Genomic DNA, 18,799 nt, shown 5'->3' on the forward strand with positions numbered 1-18,799 from the left:
TTTGGACTCTTGCATTTACTCTGTGGATTGCTCCTTGCCAAATCCCTTTCCCGTAGATATAGTCTCCAATATCCCCTCCTAGCAACCTCTCGCACTGCCAAGTGAGCATTCATTCCCCTTTGCTATTTTAAAATCATATGTGTGCTGTTGCACTCTCAGCAGCTGGTGGAGATTCCCTTTTATAAATTGATAACCCCTGTTAAGCTAGGTAACACCATTCTGGTCTCATGACAACCCGGTGAAATAGGTTAGGCTGAAAGAGAGTGACTGGCCCAAGGTCATCCAGCGAATTTCCACGGCAAAGGAGACATTTTAATCTGGATCTCCCAGACTCTAGTCAGACCCTCTAATTCAGGTGTGATCAAACTTTTTGGACACATTGAGAAATTATTTTGTGAGCTAGACAAACCCTGCATCACTTTTTTTCTCCACTGTTGTTCTGACTTCAGCAACAAGGAATTGTGCCAGTTTCTTACTGTCCCCACTCCAACAGCCTACTATTTGCTTTGCACCACATACCAGACAGCTTCAACATTTTTTCCCCAAGACATTTCCCACACCAGTGGATATAAAAAGTTGCACTAAGACCAGCTTTGGCTGATGGTAAATTGATCTTTGGACCATTAAGGATACTTCCCATGACATAAGAAACTTTGGAGACTTATTGACTCTTTTGGAGCTAAGTGAATTTAATTCTTTGTTTTTGATTACATGATTATCATATCATTTTTCTGATTCAAAGGTTCTAGTTTTTGTCATGAATGCATTTCTTTCTGTATATAATAATTTCATTAAGTACATCATTTACAAAATTACTTTCAAGATTTCTAAGTGTTCCTGACTTTACCTTATTGTCATTGTATTAACATACATAGAACAAAACATTATAGGGCTAGGTTAGTTGTAGGCTGTTTTTCCAGTGGGGAAGTTTTTGGATTGTCTAGCTATAAATGGTCTGCACCTTTCCCTTTTGTTTAGGATTTTATACTATGAGTGGCTTGGCAGCAGAGGAAATGCAATCTTCAAGCTGGGAAAGCTGGCTGCTGCTGGTTACCAAGGCACACTAGAAGGGTTCTGGGATAGAACTTAGAGGCCAGAGGGACCTGGGGAATGTAGGGCTGTAGTTTGGATGCCAACACCATGCTGACTGGTTATAGACCTTGATTTACTCAAGCCAACTGTGTAGCTTTCTTCATTCTAGGTGTAAAAGAACCCACAATATACAATGGTGTTTGCTATGGTTCTTTGAAAAACCCTGTGGCTATATACACCTATTGTAGTTGATGTGATACATCACTGCTTGCAGCTGATTCTTCCCCTTGTAATGGCTAGTGTAAACAGACAGCTTTCTTTGTGTGCCAGTTTTCTTTGTAAAGCTGTACTGAATGTGAGCACATCAGAAGTTATATCAAAATATTGTGCTAAGTGTCACTTGGATTTATTATTTAATTTCTCTAAGCTGTAGGATACTATAAAGGCTGTCAGTGTTATACATGCTGAAGCACACGCATCTGGCAGAAATCTTGAGAAAACAAACTATAGCATGCACTGAAAGCAAAGACCTGTTTTAATGAAGTAAACTCTTTTGTCAGTCTGTCAGATAAAGAGAATACATCTGACATATTTGCACAAAGAACTGTCCCTTCTTGAAGTGCTGGATGATATTAGCAACATAAAGGCTCTCAATGGACTACAGGAGGGACAGCAGGCTTTTCCTCTATTTCCTCAGATTTCCTGAATGGACAGCAGTAATTTGAGGCATTCCACCAATGTGTAGACTTCTATATTAACCCCTCCCTGGCTCACTAAGGACCTTAGCTAATATTTTGCATGATGACATAATCATAATGGGGCTGGAAACTGTATCTACTGTTAGCCAACAATTTTATGGCCTCCTTTTTACTACTTGTTTTGATTTCTGATTTGGTTTTAAATGTCATATTATTCAAAGACAAAGATAGGATGTCCACATACCCTCACTGGAATGCAATGAAACTTAATGAGGCATGGAAATTTTTTTTGCAAAATCACTAAAAAGCCTACGCATATCTCAGATACAATAAACAGTACCATGTTGGTACTTCAAGTTACAAATGATTACACAACATAATATCTTCTGTCCTTTTTTCTTTCCTTTAGAATTGTTTCTGGAGACTTTCATGCAAACGAAACACAAATACTTTCTTTCTTGGCCAAAGTCTATCAGAGTAACGAGCTTAAAAGGACAGACATCAGCAGTAGATGAAAGTCCTTTGCAGCCCCCCAACCCCCGCTATCTGAGATGGTTTTTTGATCATGTGGGACTCTCCATCACCAGCATGGTTCACTTGGAGGTCAGGGGCTACTGGGACAAAGGGAAAGTGTAAAACAATCTCCTTCTGTCAGTGGGAAGTTGGCATTTGTACAGCCTAGTTTTTGGTTTGTTAGTCATGCTTGAATATATGGAATGACATTTGAACATCACAAAGAGAGATTACTGGAATTTTACTCAGTTAAATACACAGCTTGAATAATCAAAGGATGTTACCTTGGGTTCGGACAGGGTCTGACATGGTACTGGGGTCACTCAAACCTTGTGAGTTGATAGCTCTCACCATAAATAGGTAGATCGTATTTGGACGAAGCCCTCTTACAGTGTAAGGTGTTGCTTTTACGTGATTAGCAACTGTTTGCCAGCTGTTACTCACGGATTGACTGCAATAAAAATATATTGGAAGATGGCAGATCAAAGCAAAGCAATACAAAGTTGAAAATCTGATTCCAAATATAATTGCAAAGGGGAAGAAAGGTTAAAGTGTAGCATTAAGGTATTAACTAGTGTGACTGAAATGACTAAGTTAATCAACAAAGAACATGAATCCAGATCAAAACTACTCAAATTAAATTAATGTTTTGCTAATTTGAAAATATCCACTAGAAAAAATACCTGTAAAATACAAACAGAAAAAGACAGATATACAGGAAAGGTAGAACTTTCTTGAATATCACTGTAGAAAGATCAGATCTAAAGAATATATTTTGCAACATAAAACATAACAAAACTACCTTGACTTTTTTACTGTAGTATTAACCTTTCATGCAAAATCATACCTGTCTAAAAACATGTATGAAACAAAAAGAATACTGTGAAACTGTGACCTAGATATAATTGTAATTTTTGCAGATAGACTAAACTAAAGGGCTGCGCCTTTTTTGTGCTGACAAATCTCACAACAGAAATACCTGGTATGTCTGAGTGTCTGTGATATGATTAAAATGGTGAATGTATGTGGAGCTAGGCTCAGAAAGCTCCCACAATTTCTGTGGATTAAAGGACTTTTATCTATGGAAGTAATGACTTCTTCCTTCCACAACAGTCCCAAATGATCCTTATTTTCCTCTTGGGGTAGGAGAAACCACTGGGAGTACCTGGGGTGAATAGGAATTTTGGTACAGGAGATGAGATATATTGATCCCACCTGGGGGGGGGGGGGAACTTTAGGTAAGATACATGCCCTACCAAAAGGATATATACATAGACTTTCACTGTTTTAGATTATGTTTAACACTCTAACCAATGATTTTCAAAAGTAATTGTTTACAGGGAAAGGGGGCATCTCATCATTGCTTCTGAGATAAGCAGTCAATTTTTATTCCTGTAAAACCAAGCATGTTTTTGAAATTTTCCTCAGAAACAGGTGATTCAGTTATTACAACATATATACATACATTTGCTCACCATGTATAAACTATATGACACTGACAATAAGGGTTTGAAATGTGTTCTTTCAAATGTGTTCTTGTTGATATACATAACTGCATCATCATAAAGCTGAAACCAAGGTTAAATGAAAATTACAATGGAGATCAAAAGGCAGATTTTAACATACCTAAAAGCCTCAATGATGTATGCAGTAGTTGGAAGGTTTCCAGGGCTACCGGGCTGCCATGACAAGGTGACACTGTTCTTAGTAACATCAGTGACCTGAGGCTTGGATGGTGGCCCAGGAAGGTCATTTGAATCATAGTTTCTGCTGACGGCTGCTCCCCCAGACTCTGAAAGAGACAACTGGTTACACTTTAGAGTTCATTTTTAAATGTTTGATTTTAAATAATAAATTAACAACAAGTGGGGTGCTGTGTGGTTTCCGGGCTGCATGGTCGTGTTGTAGCAGCATTCTCTCCTGATGTTTCACCTGCATCTGTGGCTGGCAGCTTCAGAGGATGCCAGCCACAGATGCAGGCGAAATGTCAGGAGAGAATGCTGCTAGAACACGGCCATACAGCCCGGAAACCACACAGCACCCCAGTGATTCCGGCCATGAAAGCCTTCGACAATAAATTAACAACAAACTAATGCATATTGAATACAGACTGTATAATGTCTCAATTTGCGATTATCTGAAACCATCAAAAATTCACATTTATGCCCACTGTCCCGTAGAATGTATACTTCTTTCTTGGCAGGTGCCTTTTCCATGACAGATAAAAATTCAACAGCAAACATTCTCCTGACCCCTAAATCTCTGTACTAAACAAATAAGATGTTTGCCCATTGGTTTATCTGGTGCCACACTGTGGACACAAACTGGCAACTGTTTTAAAATTTTAGTTAGAGCCTGAGGTCTTTGGTGGTCCTATTAAGTAAATTGTTAAATACTGAATTTGGGATATAGGCATGGGCACAATTCAAATAATTTAAGAATTGGTTCCGGTGGTGGGATTCAAATAATTTAACAACTGGTTGTTTACAAGCACCATTTTAACAACCAGTTCTGCCAAAGTGGTGCGAACCTGCTGAATCCCACCACTGGATATAGGGCACATTTTTAAGTGGCAGCTGCTGAATTTCTGCTTGTCATTCAATCCTTATTTTATCTACCCTCCATTTTTCTCTCCAACTTTGTCCAAAGGGTCAAAAAAATCAATACAAATAAATGTGTGGCTTACCTGCTACATCTAGCACAGCACTCCATGATGTCTCCCCACTTGAGCTTGTGGCAACACAAGTATATGTACCAGAGTCAGATAGCTGAATGTATGGAAATAGTTGAATACATTAATAAAAAACTCATCATACATTTGCTTATTAAATTTTCCAAATATTTATTTTTGGAGACTCAGTGAGATATGGTCTTCATTTTAAATTGGCATTATATATTTCACAAATAATTTAATGTTGCCTTGTTTTTAGTGAATATAATGAGATTACTTAATATCACAGTACTGTCTATAGTTCCTTCATTTCTTAATTACTATGTCTCAGGTTAGTAACATTGGTTGTTTCAGGATAAGATTTCACAGAGAGAACAATTGATATAGCTGTATTTAGTTTCTTCAGCTAGTGAAACATGCAGGTGGAATGCATAAACCTCCAAGTAATGTTATAATAAATAGTTTCATTATAAAATAAAAAAACATAAATTAGTTTTTAAAAATCTGTTTTAGCCTTTGTATCATAAACACAAAATTTGATTAGAAAACTAATGTCAACATGTTCTACTTTTCTTTATTATATTCATTTATTACATTACATTTATATTCTGCCTCTTTCTGGAAGACTCAAGGCGGCCTGTAACTACTTACTACTAAAATCATAACAAGATTTCCATGAGCACTGGAGTGTCCTATTTTTTTTAGCCCATTGCCCCAAATTTGCATTTAATTGGGTGTAAAATAAAATCACATACTTAGTAATACCAATGGTTGTTGCTGCGTTGGAGGTGAGGCAGAATGGTTTCGATTATTGGTATAACCATACTTGTGTAATCATAGTAGAGATACTGTGATAAACCAATGGATTGTAATTTCCACCCCAATTTCTATTGGTGAAGTAATTATTCTGAAATCTTCTTACATCAAAATCGAGCTAATTTATGTTTGTAGGTAGAATGGTTTTCTTTTCATTCTTTCTGTCCATCTTCATTTTTTTTTAGGAAAACCTGTCAATAGCACTGACTGTTATAATAGTAAGGCATCATAAGATCAATGGAAAGCTGCTGTTGGTTGAGGATAAGTGCCCCATGAAGCCCTAATCCTGCTGTTTATGTTACTAGAGACAGAAGCAGATCAAATGAAATGCTGACATTGGTGATAAGAGCAGAAAATCATATCTATTCTCTGTGGCCTCCTGCAGATCTAGAAAGTAGTGGTGGAATTAGTGTCACAATGGTTTATTGATTTTGCGAATGATTATAAATCCATGCTATGAATAGAGAAGGATAGCATTTCTGTAACTTCTTTTTTCATAATGAACATTAAAGCAAATTAGATATGAGTTCTTTGATAGTAAAAGGTATCTTTGATAGTAAAAGACATATTACCAGTCTATGTGTGTAAATTGCAACTACAGCAAGGGACAACCCCGGCAAGGGGCTTTCAAACAAAATACCAATCCCGCTTAACTTTGAAGATGCCGAATTCCTTCCCATATCACTATAATATCCTTCAGTTGTATACTGATGCTCTGCTTCATGGTGCAGAGCAATAAGCTGCAGTACTACAGTCAAAGCTCTGTCACAACCTGGGTTTGATCCCGATGGAAGTTGGTTTCAGGTAGCTGGCTCACGGTTGACTCAGCCTTCCTATCCTCCCAAGGTTGGTAAAATGATTACCTAGCTTGCTGAGGTTAAAGCAGAGGTGGGATCCAGCAGGTTCTCACCAGTTCCCGAGAGTGGGTTACTAATTATTTGTGTGTGCCGAGAGGGGGTTACTAATTGGGTCGTGGTGGGGTGGCTGCCCATGGGGGGGCATCCAACTCAGGTTTTGCCCAGGGCTCAGGTTTGCCTAGGTACGCCTCTGCCCCCTTTGCTGGGGGGGGGCTGGCGAGGGAACCTGTTACTAAATTTTTTGGATCCCACCACTGGATTAAAGTGTACACAACTGAGGAAGGCAATGGCAAACCATCCTATAAACAGTTTGCCTAGCAAACAGTTTGCCTAGTAACATCATCCCATGGGTCAGTAATGTCTTGTTGCTTGCACAGAGGACTATCTTTATCTTTAGCCTTTTACCTTGGACTTGGGTTAACATTCACATCCTTGGGAAGACATATCTTGGATTGTCTTAGGACAATATGTTACAATCGATATGAGTACTGTATATGTCACAAGAGCAATAACTTTATTTTTCACAATTGGTTGGGCTAACTTTTTTCCCATTCTGCTTAACAATAATTATAAAAGCTTAACAATAATTATGTTTATCTCCTAATTCAGAACATAATCAAAATAAAAATTCACTGCCTAGATGCAGTGGTGGGATTCAGCAGGTTCGCGCCACTTCGGCAGAACCGGTTATTAAAATGGTGGTTGTAAACAATCAGTTGTTAAATTATTTGAATTCCCACCACCGGAACCGGATGTTATATTATTTGAATTCCACCACTGCCTAGATGTATACCACAAGAATTGTCTGCAGCTTCTTTGACAGTGGGCACACACTTGTATTTATGAAATAGAAGAAGAAAAAGAGGGGGAGTAGTAGCAGTAGTAGTTTTGGATTTATACCCCTCCCCCTTTCTCTCCTGTAAGGAGACTCAAAGGGGCTTTTAATCTCCTTTCCCTTCTGGCACTCAGTGACGAATGGCCATGTTGTGCAGAATGCCAGGGACTATATGACGCTCTACCCCGTGTATGGTGAAGGGAATGGGATAGCACCAATTTCGGTTTGTTGACCATATGAGTCCAGAAGTGGGTTTGGTCGTAGGCTAAGCAGACTGATGGTTCATCTTTGGTGTATAGGGTCAGCAAATAAGGCAAGACCGATGTTATTCTAACACTGTGCATGGATAGAATAACATCGGTCAAGACTGCAGGCCTCTGTCTGTCCTCCAGCCAACTTTACTGACCCAAGAGCCATCCTTTGACCTCTGGCCAGATGGCCAACGGACAATTGAAGCCTGATCCCATGAATATTTTTGTATCATGGATGTCACCTGAAAACTTGGCCATGAAGATCTGATGGTAAGCAAAAAAGATTCAACTGGGAATAGATAAGTCAAAGCAAACCATCATAAACAATGGAGTGGCTACATTCGGTAGGAATAGCAAACTGCAGTGCAAAATGACAGTAGATTCAACATCCACACAAACATGTATACAATAACAGTTAGCCACAGAAGTCCTGCAAGAACACACATTCACTGTTGGTGCTCAAATACGACAACAAGTCAGTTCATCAATGCAAACAGAAAAGCCCCCCGGTATCTGCTTGCCATGTGGAATGAATCATTGTCTACCTCCTCAGCAGTACATCATCAGTCTTGCTTGCCTCTCCATAAGGTCACCTTCCTATTAATGTTGATCATGACAGTCTCTCCAGTCTCTCACTCTTTGGTCTTCCAATGAATCCCTTGGCTTCCTTATTGTCACTCTAGCACTCTACTACCAGAATTGCTCTTATATCTCATATTTCTGGCCATGTGACTCTCCTTTGTACATCCTATAGCTTCAAAGCCTTCCATAGTCGCATCCCCCCACCCCATGAAGATCTGGTGGCCAGGAATCTGAAGTAGAGCAGGTCCCTCTGAAGGACAAGGATGACATAGTGGGGAAAAAACATGGTCCTGGAGAGCTGGCCTGGGTTCTTCACACAGGGCTTGGATGGTCGCCAGAGTAGAGATGCTATCGCAGGGCTATCAACAGGAGGATCCAGAGGACTGGTAGGATGGCCTGTGCCCTGGAAAACCACAAACCAGCCCCAGGCTCAGGATAGAAGGAGTTTCTGCCATTATGGCTACCCCATCTAACCTCAATGGATGCTTATCTGAGCCAGATGACCCAAGCATCTGTTCCATGGTGCTAAGCCAGGAAGAAATGAAGTTCAATGATGGGGAGGCAGACCACAGCCCCCTGGCTGCTGAGCTAGGGACAAGAGATGGAAGATGGCTTTGAGTCTGGGTGATGACCACAGAGCAAAATGGTATGGCTGACCACATGGACTGGGGAACTGCTCTCTCTTCCCCATTGCGAGGCTCCTCTCTAACATTTGCGACTGATGTTGTGGACCATATTTGTCCCCTTACAGTATGAAGATAATGAGCTGTGGAGGCTGGGACAGTTGTCCTGTGGATATTGGACATCATGGAGACCCCAGCAGCAGCTGACAATGAGGCCATGCAGTGAGTGGAATTGACATCTTTGGAAGGCGGGATGGGGGTGAGAAATTTTGAGGGTGTAGGTGTGGAAGGCAGAGAGTTGCTTCCGGAACTGGATGATATCATTACTGGATGCCAGGTGACATGGAGGACTCTAATCCCTTGTTTGATTCCTGGACATACAGCCCAACCCCAGTTCATCCCATCCACCCCATACTCTCTTCAAATAGACCCACTGTGAGTGGCGGGATGCTTTCTTTAGAGGTCACCAGTGCATGGAAAGGCTGGCAACATCTGTGACGGTGGGTGCTATACCCTGGTGCTTCTGCTAGCTGTTGTGATAGATGGGGAAACACAAATGTGTATTGAGAGGCTGTTGGGGAACTTGACAGTGACATTACGGGCCACTGCATGATGCCCTGCCCCAGCAGTCCCACCATTCTATATCCAGCCGGAGTGGGCTCGGGATGCCCTTCGTAGTTGCTGTGAGGGACACCTGCCAGTGAGCCGAAGAGACCCATGATTACGTAATCTTCCTTCAGCATCTCCTCTCAAGGTATTGACAGCCATTAAGCCATTTGGGCCAAGAGGCTGCTCAGAGTAAACATGGAAGGGGAATTCCTAGGGCCCTTGACAACTCTGTCAGCTGCTTTGGGACTGATTGCAGGACTTCTTCCCTTTATAGAGGAGGAGGTTAGTGCCATGGATAAGGCACATTAATCCCTGGAACACCCTTCCTCTTCCTACACATGCAGGATAAGGTGTCCAGGTCTACTGGCTCCTCATTGGTTCTGCCTGCCCAATTAATCATGGCCCAGCCATTACAATGAAATATTTAGTTGGGATGCCATGGTTCATCTGCTGGGGATGACACAGTTGCTTCCAAACCCATCTACTTGCACTTTTTTCCTGCTGCCTGATCATTAACACACCCCTTTAGGGACTACTGGCACCATAGTTACACTGGTGGCTAGCTGCTGTGGTGTGGGTAGCCCTTAGGATTGCACTATTGTTCCTCATGGGTTAAAAAAATTGGAATAAGTTGAGGCTTCCCTTGCTCTGTCTTTTAAGGTGGCAAACTTACTTTCTATTACCAAACTAGTATTGTTTCCCACTATTCCTTTCATGTATAAGATATTTACAAGGGAAACTGTCAGCCTCTCTAGATCACATTTATCAACATGTCAAGATTTGTTCAATCTTCTACACCTGTTTTTCTAGGTTCTTCAAACTGAACACGAATTCAAACTGCATTATAGAGAAGCCAAATGTTTTTGAGAAAGTTTTTTTCATATGAATGAGCCATCCAAAATCAATACAATTTCTGCATTTTTAAAACTTTCTTGGGCAGGTTTTTAGTTTAGTTCTTTTTGGTCTATTTTTAGAACATGGCTAATTTAAAAGAAATGATGGACCCATTTAACTAAACATATACGTTGGTTTGCAAAGCTGGATACTGACCAGTATTTCACAAACTCTTGACGCACTACTGAAACTTTGTTTGAAATCATCACGTTTACATCTTTAATTGCTCCTACCTAACACAACTGGGGAATCTTGACTATTCAAGCACATTCTTTAATGCAGTTCTACAGTAAAAATGCATTAACCTTCATGGCCCAGACCTCCCTTTAGCAGTGAGAGGGAGGATAAATTGTTTACTCAAGGAAAGCTAGCATACATTTTTAATAAATTCCATTTTGTTGCAAGGAGCTTAACAATTCATTTACAAGTACTGATGAGATAGTGGAAGGAAAGAAAATGGCCTTTCTGTTTTGTATGCTACAGCTGTCTATTTATAAGCTGGGGAGGGGAGAAAAAGAGTGTTAATAAAATTAAACATTAGCACTCATGCTAAGGCAACTAAATAGTTCCTATACTAAAATTTTAACTGTGAGTGCAGTATCTATATATACTTTTCTGAGCTGCATTGCTGTCTGTGGATATTTGTATCTCTGTGTTTGCATTCTATCTAGATCTTTGAAACTAGCATTCTATCTAGATCTTTGCCTACCACATACTGGTAACACATCATGATGGTATTTACAAATGTAAAATAAGACATAGTTCCCTTATCTTCCACTGCAGTGTGATAAAATCACTGTTATTCTTTTCTACAGCATTCACTTTTAATAGGAATATGAATTCTTCCTCCATTTTTCTGGGTACAGAAAAAAGTACTCCAGTATAGAAACCAATTCAGGTTTCCTTATAGAGAGACCATTTTTTTTTAATTGTATGGAATAATGTGGAAAGGTGCACATGAAATTTCAAAGGTCTGCTCTTGGTTAAACTGCAAGAAAACAGTAATGTTTTATATCTCAAATTAAGCAAAGACAAGTTTTACTGATGAATATACAAAACGGAATACTCCCAATTAGAACTCCAAAGTCCTGTGCATGACTTTTTGTAGTTGACAAAAGTGAATCAACTGGCCATAATGGTCTCATTTGCAACAATGTCTTGATAATAGACATTATCTAAGCCATAGTTCAAAAAGCATATATGATTAGCTGAATACATTCAATAAAATCTTTGACTCTCAAGAAGATAATGTGCTATTATAATAGATGACACTCACTCGTAGAGGCTTGATTTGCAAACTTCCTTGGTCCTGTATAGATGTTCTAGGATCTCTGCCCAAGAAAGTGAATCCTTCCTTTAACCAGCTGATAACAGGCATTGGGTCACCAGTAGCCTTGCACTTTAGCAAAGCTGTTCCATCTATTGCAAGTGTCTGGTTTACAGGTCCTTGAAGAATGATGGGTGGAGGCCGATCTGTCAGAACTAAATAAAAATAAAGTTAATGAATATTTGTACTTCTAACTCCTATAACATTACAAATTGTATTTATTGTACCATGCCATTATCAAAAGAACACTTCAACTCTGTGAATTTCTTTTTAGGAAATAGCAACAATGCTGCAGTACAAGATACAGACACTTAGATAATACTCCCTTCTACACTGTGTAAATTACTTTGGTGATCTTGAAGGCAGGTGACAAAACTATTTAAAGAAAAGTGACAAAAATAGCAATTTCCCTGTATACAAGAGCATACAAAACTCTAAATGTAAACACTGGGATGGTTCCAGAGGCATTTTCTGCATGGGGATGACGGGCTTGTGAATGAAAATACTGCTTCTGTGGCAGAGAATTTTATCTTTATCAGTGTTGGAACGTTGACAAGAAAACTGAAATTAAATCCAAAAGCTATTCAGCTTCCATGAAAACTTGCACAACAGGTGGAAGCACAAACACAGCTACAGAACTACTATAGAACAGAGTTGTGGTCAAACGTTTGCACATGGTTTTGTGTAACAGGACTACTAGCTGTTTTTCTTCTACTAGCTGTTTTTATTCCCAAGAGTTTCCTGAGTCTCTAGAGCAACTTTTCAGGTGATCCAGTGGATGACAGGAAGTTAAATCTATGTTTGAAGTTCTCTCGATTCAAGCTTTAGGTTAAAACACCCATGCCCTTAAAACACACATACCAAATTGCTTTTGAATCTTTGTGAGATTCAAAATCCATTCTGATATAGCATATGGTAAAATGAAAAAGTCAACAAAATTAATTGAGCTATCACAAGGCTTCTGCATGAGTGTAAGCTGCTCTTTGGATCTTGGCCTATGCTTCTTCATCTGAATCAGAATAACAATACAATCAAAAGAATAACAACTTGCAGTATTGACAGCTAATAGTTGAATAATGCAGACGTTTTCTTGCATTAATTCTCAGTGAGTTCATCAAAAGAAACATCATGTAAACATGACACAACAATCCCAGGTTTTTAATCAGTTAATTGACTAAACTGCTCTCCAGTGAGGAACAATTCAAACTTAATCAAACTGTCTAGCTGCTTACACAAATCCTTTCACCACACTTTCAAAGCATGAGCTCTAATCTTTCCCTTAAATCTGTGCATTTGTATGCTTGAATTAATTTACAAATGATTCTGTGACTTGTGAGTACATGGCTTCATACATGCTTCATTCTGCTATCAGATGAAGTAGAAGCGTATGCTCACTTTTCTTGCAAGAAGAATTTTTCATAAGTAATTCTGCTGTTTCCTGTGTCCCCTGTGCCATCTGTCAAGCAGGAAAGAATAGCTTTTTTAAAACTAGTTTTTGACTAAAAATACAAACATCAGATTATAGAAATGAAATTAGGCTGTTCAGTGCTGATGTAATTAAATCCATTTTCATGTGCCCCAGTTCTTGGCGCTTATTTAGATCAGAAGCCATCACTAAAACAGCAATCAAGGTAAATTAGTACTAACACTTTTAAAAAAATCCCTGATACAACTATTTGAATTGAGCTTTTGAAACAGAAAAACAAGTCTTAGGCCCCTTCCGCACACGCCAAATAATGCATTTTCAAACCACTTTCACAACTGTCTGCAAGTGGATTTTGCCATTCCGCACAGCTTCAAAGAGCATTGAAAGCAGTTTGAAAGTGCATTATTCTGCATGTGCGGAATGAGCCTAACTGAAATATTTGTTCTTGTCTGGCTTCTAACATCCCAGGAGTTTTAAATTCACCACCTCTGCCAACTCGGAAGTCTACATGGACTTTGGTGGTGGCAGTGGCAAACAGTTGAATGCTGAGCCTAGCAGAGCCATAGCCAGCATTCTGCTCTGCCCCACCACCTCTGATGTTCACAGGGCTCAGAGGGGCAGCAAGTGGCACAGAGCTGAATGCTGGGAACTTCTCGGAATCAAGTTTAATAGACAAATAGAAAAAAATCAAAATATCTGAAAAAATGGGGAACCCCCCCCCCCCAATACAGACTTAGCTTTTTTCAGCTTTTCTGAAAACTTCTGGGTCTCAAACCCAAAAATACAAAAAAAATGATGCACAATCAGGCCATTGATGAATATATACAGTGCCATCATAAGCAGAGATACACTAGTCTGACTTTAATGGTTTTAGAAGGGAGAGATCTGCTTAGAATGGCACTGTTAACAGGCAACAGATAATCTTTCTTGAACAATAAGCAACGAACAAGGAGCTCTGAAGCAACAAAGAATATTAATGGATTTATATTTTCTGCATTCAAACTTTAAATCCATCAAAGCTTTTTTTTTTTTTTTAAGAAAGGGATTGTCCCCAGTTAGGATTCAGATCCAAATTACGGTAAGCAGAAATCATTAGCCAACTAGGTAGTAACTTTAGCTTTAAAAGGAGGGTCAACCCAAGTTAGATAAATATTTAATTTTAACTATTTAACTTTAAATATTTAACTTTAACTGTAGATTCATTTGTTCTGAGATAGATTATTGTGTTGGTATTTTGAAAACTTGGTTTGAAAAGATCTGATTAGTTTTTATTGCTCAAATAAAAAGGCCATAATCCTCTAATTGTGGCTGATCAATAAAGTAATAGAGAGTCTCCTGGCCAGAAGGAATCCTCATTTTCAACAGTATTATGTGTGAAAGATGACTACAGGTTTCCATGACATTAAGGCTAAAGGTTAAATGAACACTTAAGTGTTCCAGAGATCTGAAGACAACTATACTGGCTTCATAAGTATAACTTGTAAATTTTCTGTTCAAAGTTGTGAAATTCCAAAGCTGTTGTCTAATCTTTTAAATACTTCACCATGTAAATGTTAGTTGTTTTCTCTATTTTAAACACATTTTTCAAAAGACATTGAATTGCACATAAAAGCTGGCTTTTTATTTGCATCCCAAGTTTTTCTAAGATTCACATGTACAGGAAAATAATGCTGAATATAAATTACATGAAAAACATTACATTTAAAAATAATGACACAAATAATTTGGAAATAATTTTTTAATACTCTAACATTGAAATTGCATGCAGAGTTGCTCAAATCTGGGCTCACAGTACAGTAACTCTACTTAGGATCATAAGAATACTGATATACTGCCTTATAAAGAAAAAGCTATTGGACTTTTTCTAAAGGCTGCCACATAAAAATATACTATTTTTAATGACAAATATGGATTGCGTACATAAATAGCAATTAGTGATGTCTATGGAACCAGAAGTATAAAACAACTAGAGTGAATGATGAATAAATTACAGGAAATTGAGTTTGGCTTTTAATATTAAAGTGCACTGAAAAAAGCTAAACTGTATAGAATTAATAATTGAATTTTGTATATTACACTCATGCTGACAGGTATATTGAAGCTTTTAGTATATTTGCATAATGTGCCATTATAAGATGGAGATGCTTACCTAATTTTCTTTTGAAGAAAATTGCCTTGACTGTCTTAATTTTTAAAAATGATTTCATTTTCCACAAGACACAGAGAAAATGTACTTTTATGGTGATGTTTCAAGAAAGTATATCTGAATTTCGAATATATTAAAAAGCTCTCACCATAGTCCATAATCAGCAAAATTATCAGTCAGCTCAGCATGTTTTATCACAGCTACCTCTTCTCATATGAACACTTGCTCTTTAAAAATTTCCAATATATTAAAATGTAACCACTGAAACACAGCTATATAAGGTATAATTAAACACTTTTCTACTCATGATGTGCTTTCGTTCTGAATTACCATTTGAAGTAAATCAAAAATTAATCTAAAGTATACAAAAATATATCCAAAATTAAAATGATAAATTATCCCTATTATTAACTCATTAATAAAGAAGAAAAAGTGGGGGTTAGGAAGAAAATCTGGAATCACCATCTGAACAGCAGAAAACTAATGCAAAATATTTGCCAATATTAGATATATAATAAATTATATTTTCTAGTAACACAGGTAGCCTCTCATAAATATCTATACAAATCAGGGCTTTAAAAATCTAGAATACATTCTTTAACAGTTATACTCCTGTGGTACCCTATATCTACACATATAATCCAGAAACAGTCTTACACTGTCTATGCTTCCTGCATTACTGAATTCAAACCAGCAACTGACCTTCTAAGCATTCAGAGTCATGCTAAGGCATCCAAACCCAGTTATGAACTATGAAAATCCATACAACTTGGGCTCACTAAGTGCAGGATTGCAGTCTAAATATATTCAAACGTAACTTTTTTGTTACCACCTTTTCATTCTTCACAGCCATGCAGGTAACATACTATAATAACATATTGTTATAGAAAACATATTATGTAAACGGATAAACGCTGTTCTGAACTGCTTAGCCAAAAAAAAAAATCAACTTAATGGAAAGACTTGAATATATGAGAAATAATAATAATAGAGCAAGCAATTAGAACAAATTTTATCGAGGAAAGAATAAAAAAATCCTCAGATGATTCAAAATGCAGATTGTGCAAAGGAGCTGACGAAACTGTAGATCATGTCCTCAGCTGCTGCCAAAAGATCTCCCAGACTGGGTACAAACAGAGGCACAACTCAGTAGCCAAAATGATCCACTGGAATTTATGCAAGAATTACAACATAAGATCAGCTAAAAACTGGTGGGAACATTGTCTAGAGAAAGTAACAGAAAATGAGAACGTCAAGATCCTGTGGGACTTTCAAATCCAAATGGACAAAGTGTTGAAACATAATACACCAGACATCACAGTTATTGAGGACAAGAAAGTGACCATCATCGACAGGGTCATTGAAAAAGAACATGAGAAGGTCACTAAATTCGAAAATCGAGCTTCAGCATCTATGGCACAAACCAATTGAGGTCGTCCCAGTGGTAATCGGCACACTTGGCGCCATCCCCAAAACACTAGGGCAGCACTTGAAACATCTTCAAAATGACAAAATTAATATCTGTCAAATTCATAAGGCAGCCCTGCTGGGAACCGCACGAATACTATGCTGATACATTTCAACTTCCTCGGCCTCTGGGTGAGGCTTGAATTGTAATGAAAGGCCAACAACCAGCTAAAGATCTGGCAGCTATGAAATCAACCATAACAACAACAACAACAACAACAACAACAACATAAGAACACGCTGGGCGCCATCCCGAAAACACTAGGGCAGCACTTGAAACATCTTCAAATCGACAAAATTAACATCTGTCAGATTCAGAAGGCAGCCCTGCTGGGATCTGCACAAATACTATGCTGATACATTACAACTTCCTAGGCCTCTGGGTAAGGCTCGAATTGTAATGAAGGCCAACAACCACCTAAAGAACTGGCAGCTGTGAAATCTACCAGAATAATAATAACATCAAGAAAGTGACCATCATCGACATAGCAGTCGATGGGTCATTGAAAAAGAACACAAGAAGATCATTAGATGCCATGATTTGAAAATTGAGCTTCAGAGTCTATGGCACAAACCAGCTGAGATCGTCCTAGTGGTGGTGGTGGTAATAATAATAATAATAATAATAATAATAATAATAATAATAATAATAATAATAATAATAATAATAATAATAATAATAATTCGACTCACTGCCACACAGTTTGGATGTCATTGGGGTTTGTGAAACTATTGGCAATTTTACTGAAAATGCAATGAAGCACGGGAAAACTGAGTTGTTTGTGGGCAACCAAAACTATGGAACTGTCAACATCAAGAGAGGAATTTTCCAGGGTGACTCACTGTCACCACTGTTGTTTATCATTGCAATGATCCCACTGTCAGCAATTCTACAAAAAACAAACCTGGGCAAGAAATTGACTACAAATGTCCCACTTGATGTATATGGATGATCTAAATCTTTATGGAAAATCAGAAACTGAAATCCAGTCACTAACCAACACAGTCAGAATCTTCAACACTGACATCAGTATGGAGTTTGGCTTGGACAAATGTGCCACAGTGGCATTGAAGAAAGGTAACATTACTGACAGTGAGGGCATAGAGATGCCTAATGGACAAACAATAAAGTGCAATCAGCCTGAAGCCTATAAATTCTTGGGCATACTACAGCTGGACAATATCAAGCATGGACATGTGAAAAATGTGGTCTGCAGAGAGTATGTCCAAAGGGTCAGAAAAAGAAGAGCAAATTAAATGGCGGGAATATGATCAAGGCTATCAACACGTGGGCCATACCCGTCATCAGATACACTACTGGAATTGTAAACTGGATGCAAGCAGAGCTGGAAGATCTGGAAGTCAATAGCAGAAAACTGCTCAAACTGCAAAAGACAAAGAGTGAATACCGTCAAAATACAGTGTAAAGCAGAAGAGAAAACTGGCAAAAGAAGGCTCTCCATTGACAGTCCTGGAAAAAAATTGAGCACAAAAGTGACAAGGAAAAAACCTGGTTGTGGCTCACAAATGGAACTCTGAAAAAGGAGACTGATTCTTGCAGCCCAAGAACAAGCAATTCGAACAAATGTCATCAAAGCCATAATTGAAAAGTTGATTACAGATCCCAAGTGCAGACTCTACAAGGAAGCAGACGAAACAATGGATCACATACTTCGTTGCTGCAAGAAAATCGCGCAGACGGACTACATGCAGAGGCATAATACTGTTGCTCAGATGATTCACTGGAACTTGTGCCACAAATACCATCTGCCTGTGACAAAGAACTGGTGGAATCACAAACCTGAAAAGGTCACTGAAAATGAACACGGAAAACTAATCTAGGACTGACAACATTTTGGAACACAATACTCCTGACCTCATGATTTTGGAAAAAAAGAAAGTGTGGATAGTCAATGTTGCAATACTAGGTGACAGTAGAATTGATGAGAAGCAACTGGAAAAAGTTACACGATATGAGGATTTAAAGATTGAACTACAAAGACTGGCACAAGTCAGTAAAGGTGGTCCCAGTGGTGATTGGCACATTGGGTG

At 38.5% G+C, this 18,799-nt stretch overlaps 1 protein-coding gene across 12 annotated transcripts in view; it reads right to left on the reverse strand.

Annotated features, from left to right (window-relative positions):
- Window positions 1-18,799, reverse strand: part of ROBO2 (roundabout guidance receptor 2) — a 547,539-nt gene that overhangs the window by 112,493 nt on the left and 416,247 nt on the right. For all 12 annotated transcript variants that reach the window (XM_048494577.1, XM_048494572.1, XM_048494575.1 and 9 more), the window contains 4 exons: window positions 11,658-11,863; window positions 4,930-5,011; window positions 3,870-4,035; window positions 2,528-2,694 (listed from right to left, as the gene is read on the reverse strand). In XM_048494577.1, the coding sequence (XP_048350534.1) occupies window positions 2,528-2,694; window positions 3,870-4,035; window positions 4,930-5,011; window positions 11,658-11,863 (621 nt within the window). The remainder of the gene's footprint in view (window positions 1-2,527; window positions 2,695-3,869; window positions 4,036-4,929; window positions 5,012-11,657; window positions 11,864-18,799) is intronic.

The sequence above is a fragment of the Sphaerodactylus townsendi genome, linkage group LG04, assembly GCF_021028975.2.
Source record: "Sphaerodactylus townsendi isolate TG3544 linkage group LG04, MPM_Stown_v2.3, whole genome shotgun sequence".
Classification (NCBI taxonomy): Eukaryota; Metazoa; Chordata; class Lepidosauria; order Squamata; family Sphaerodactylidae; genus Sphaerodactylus; species Sphaerodactylus townsendi.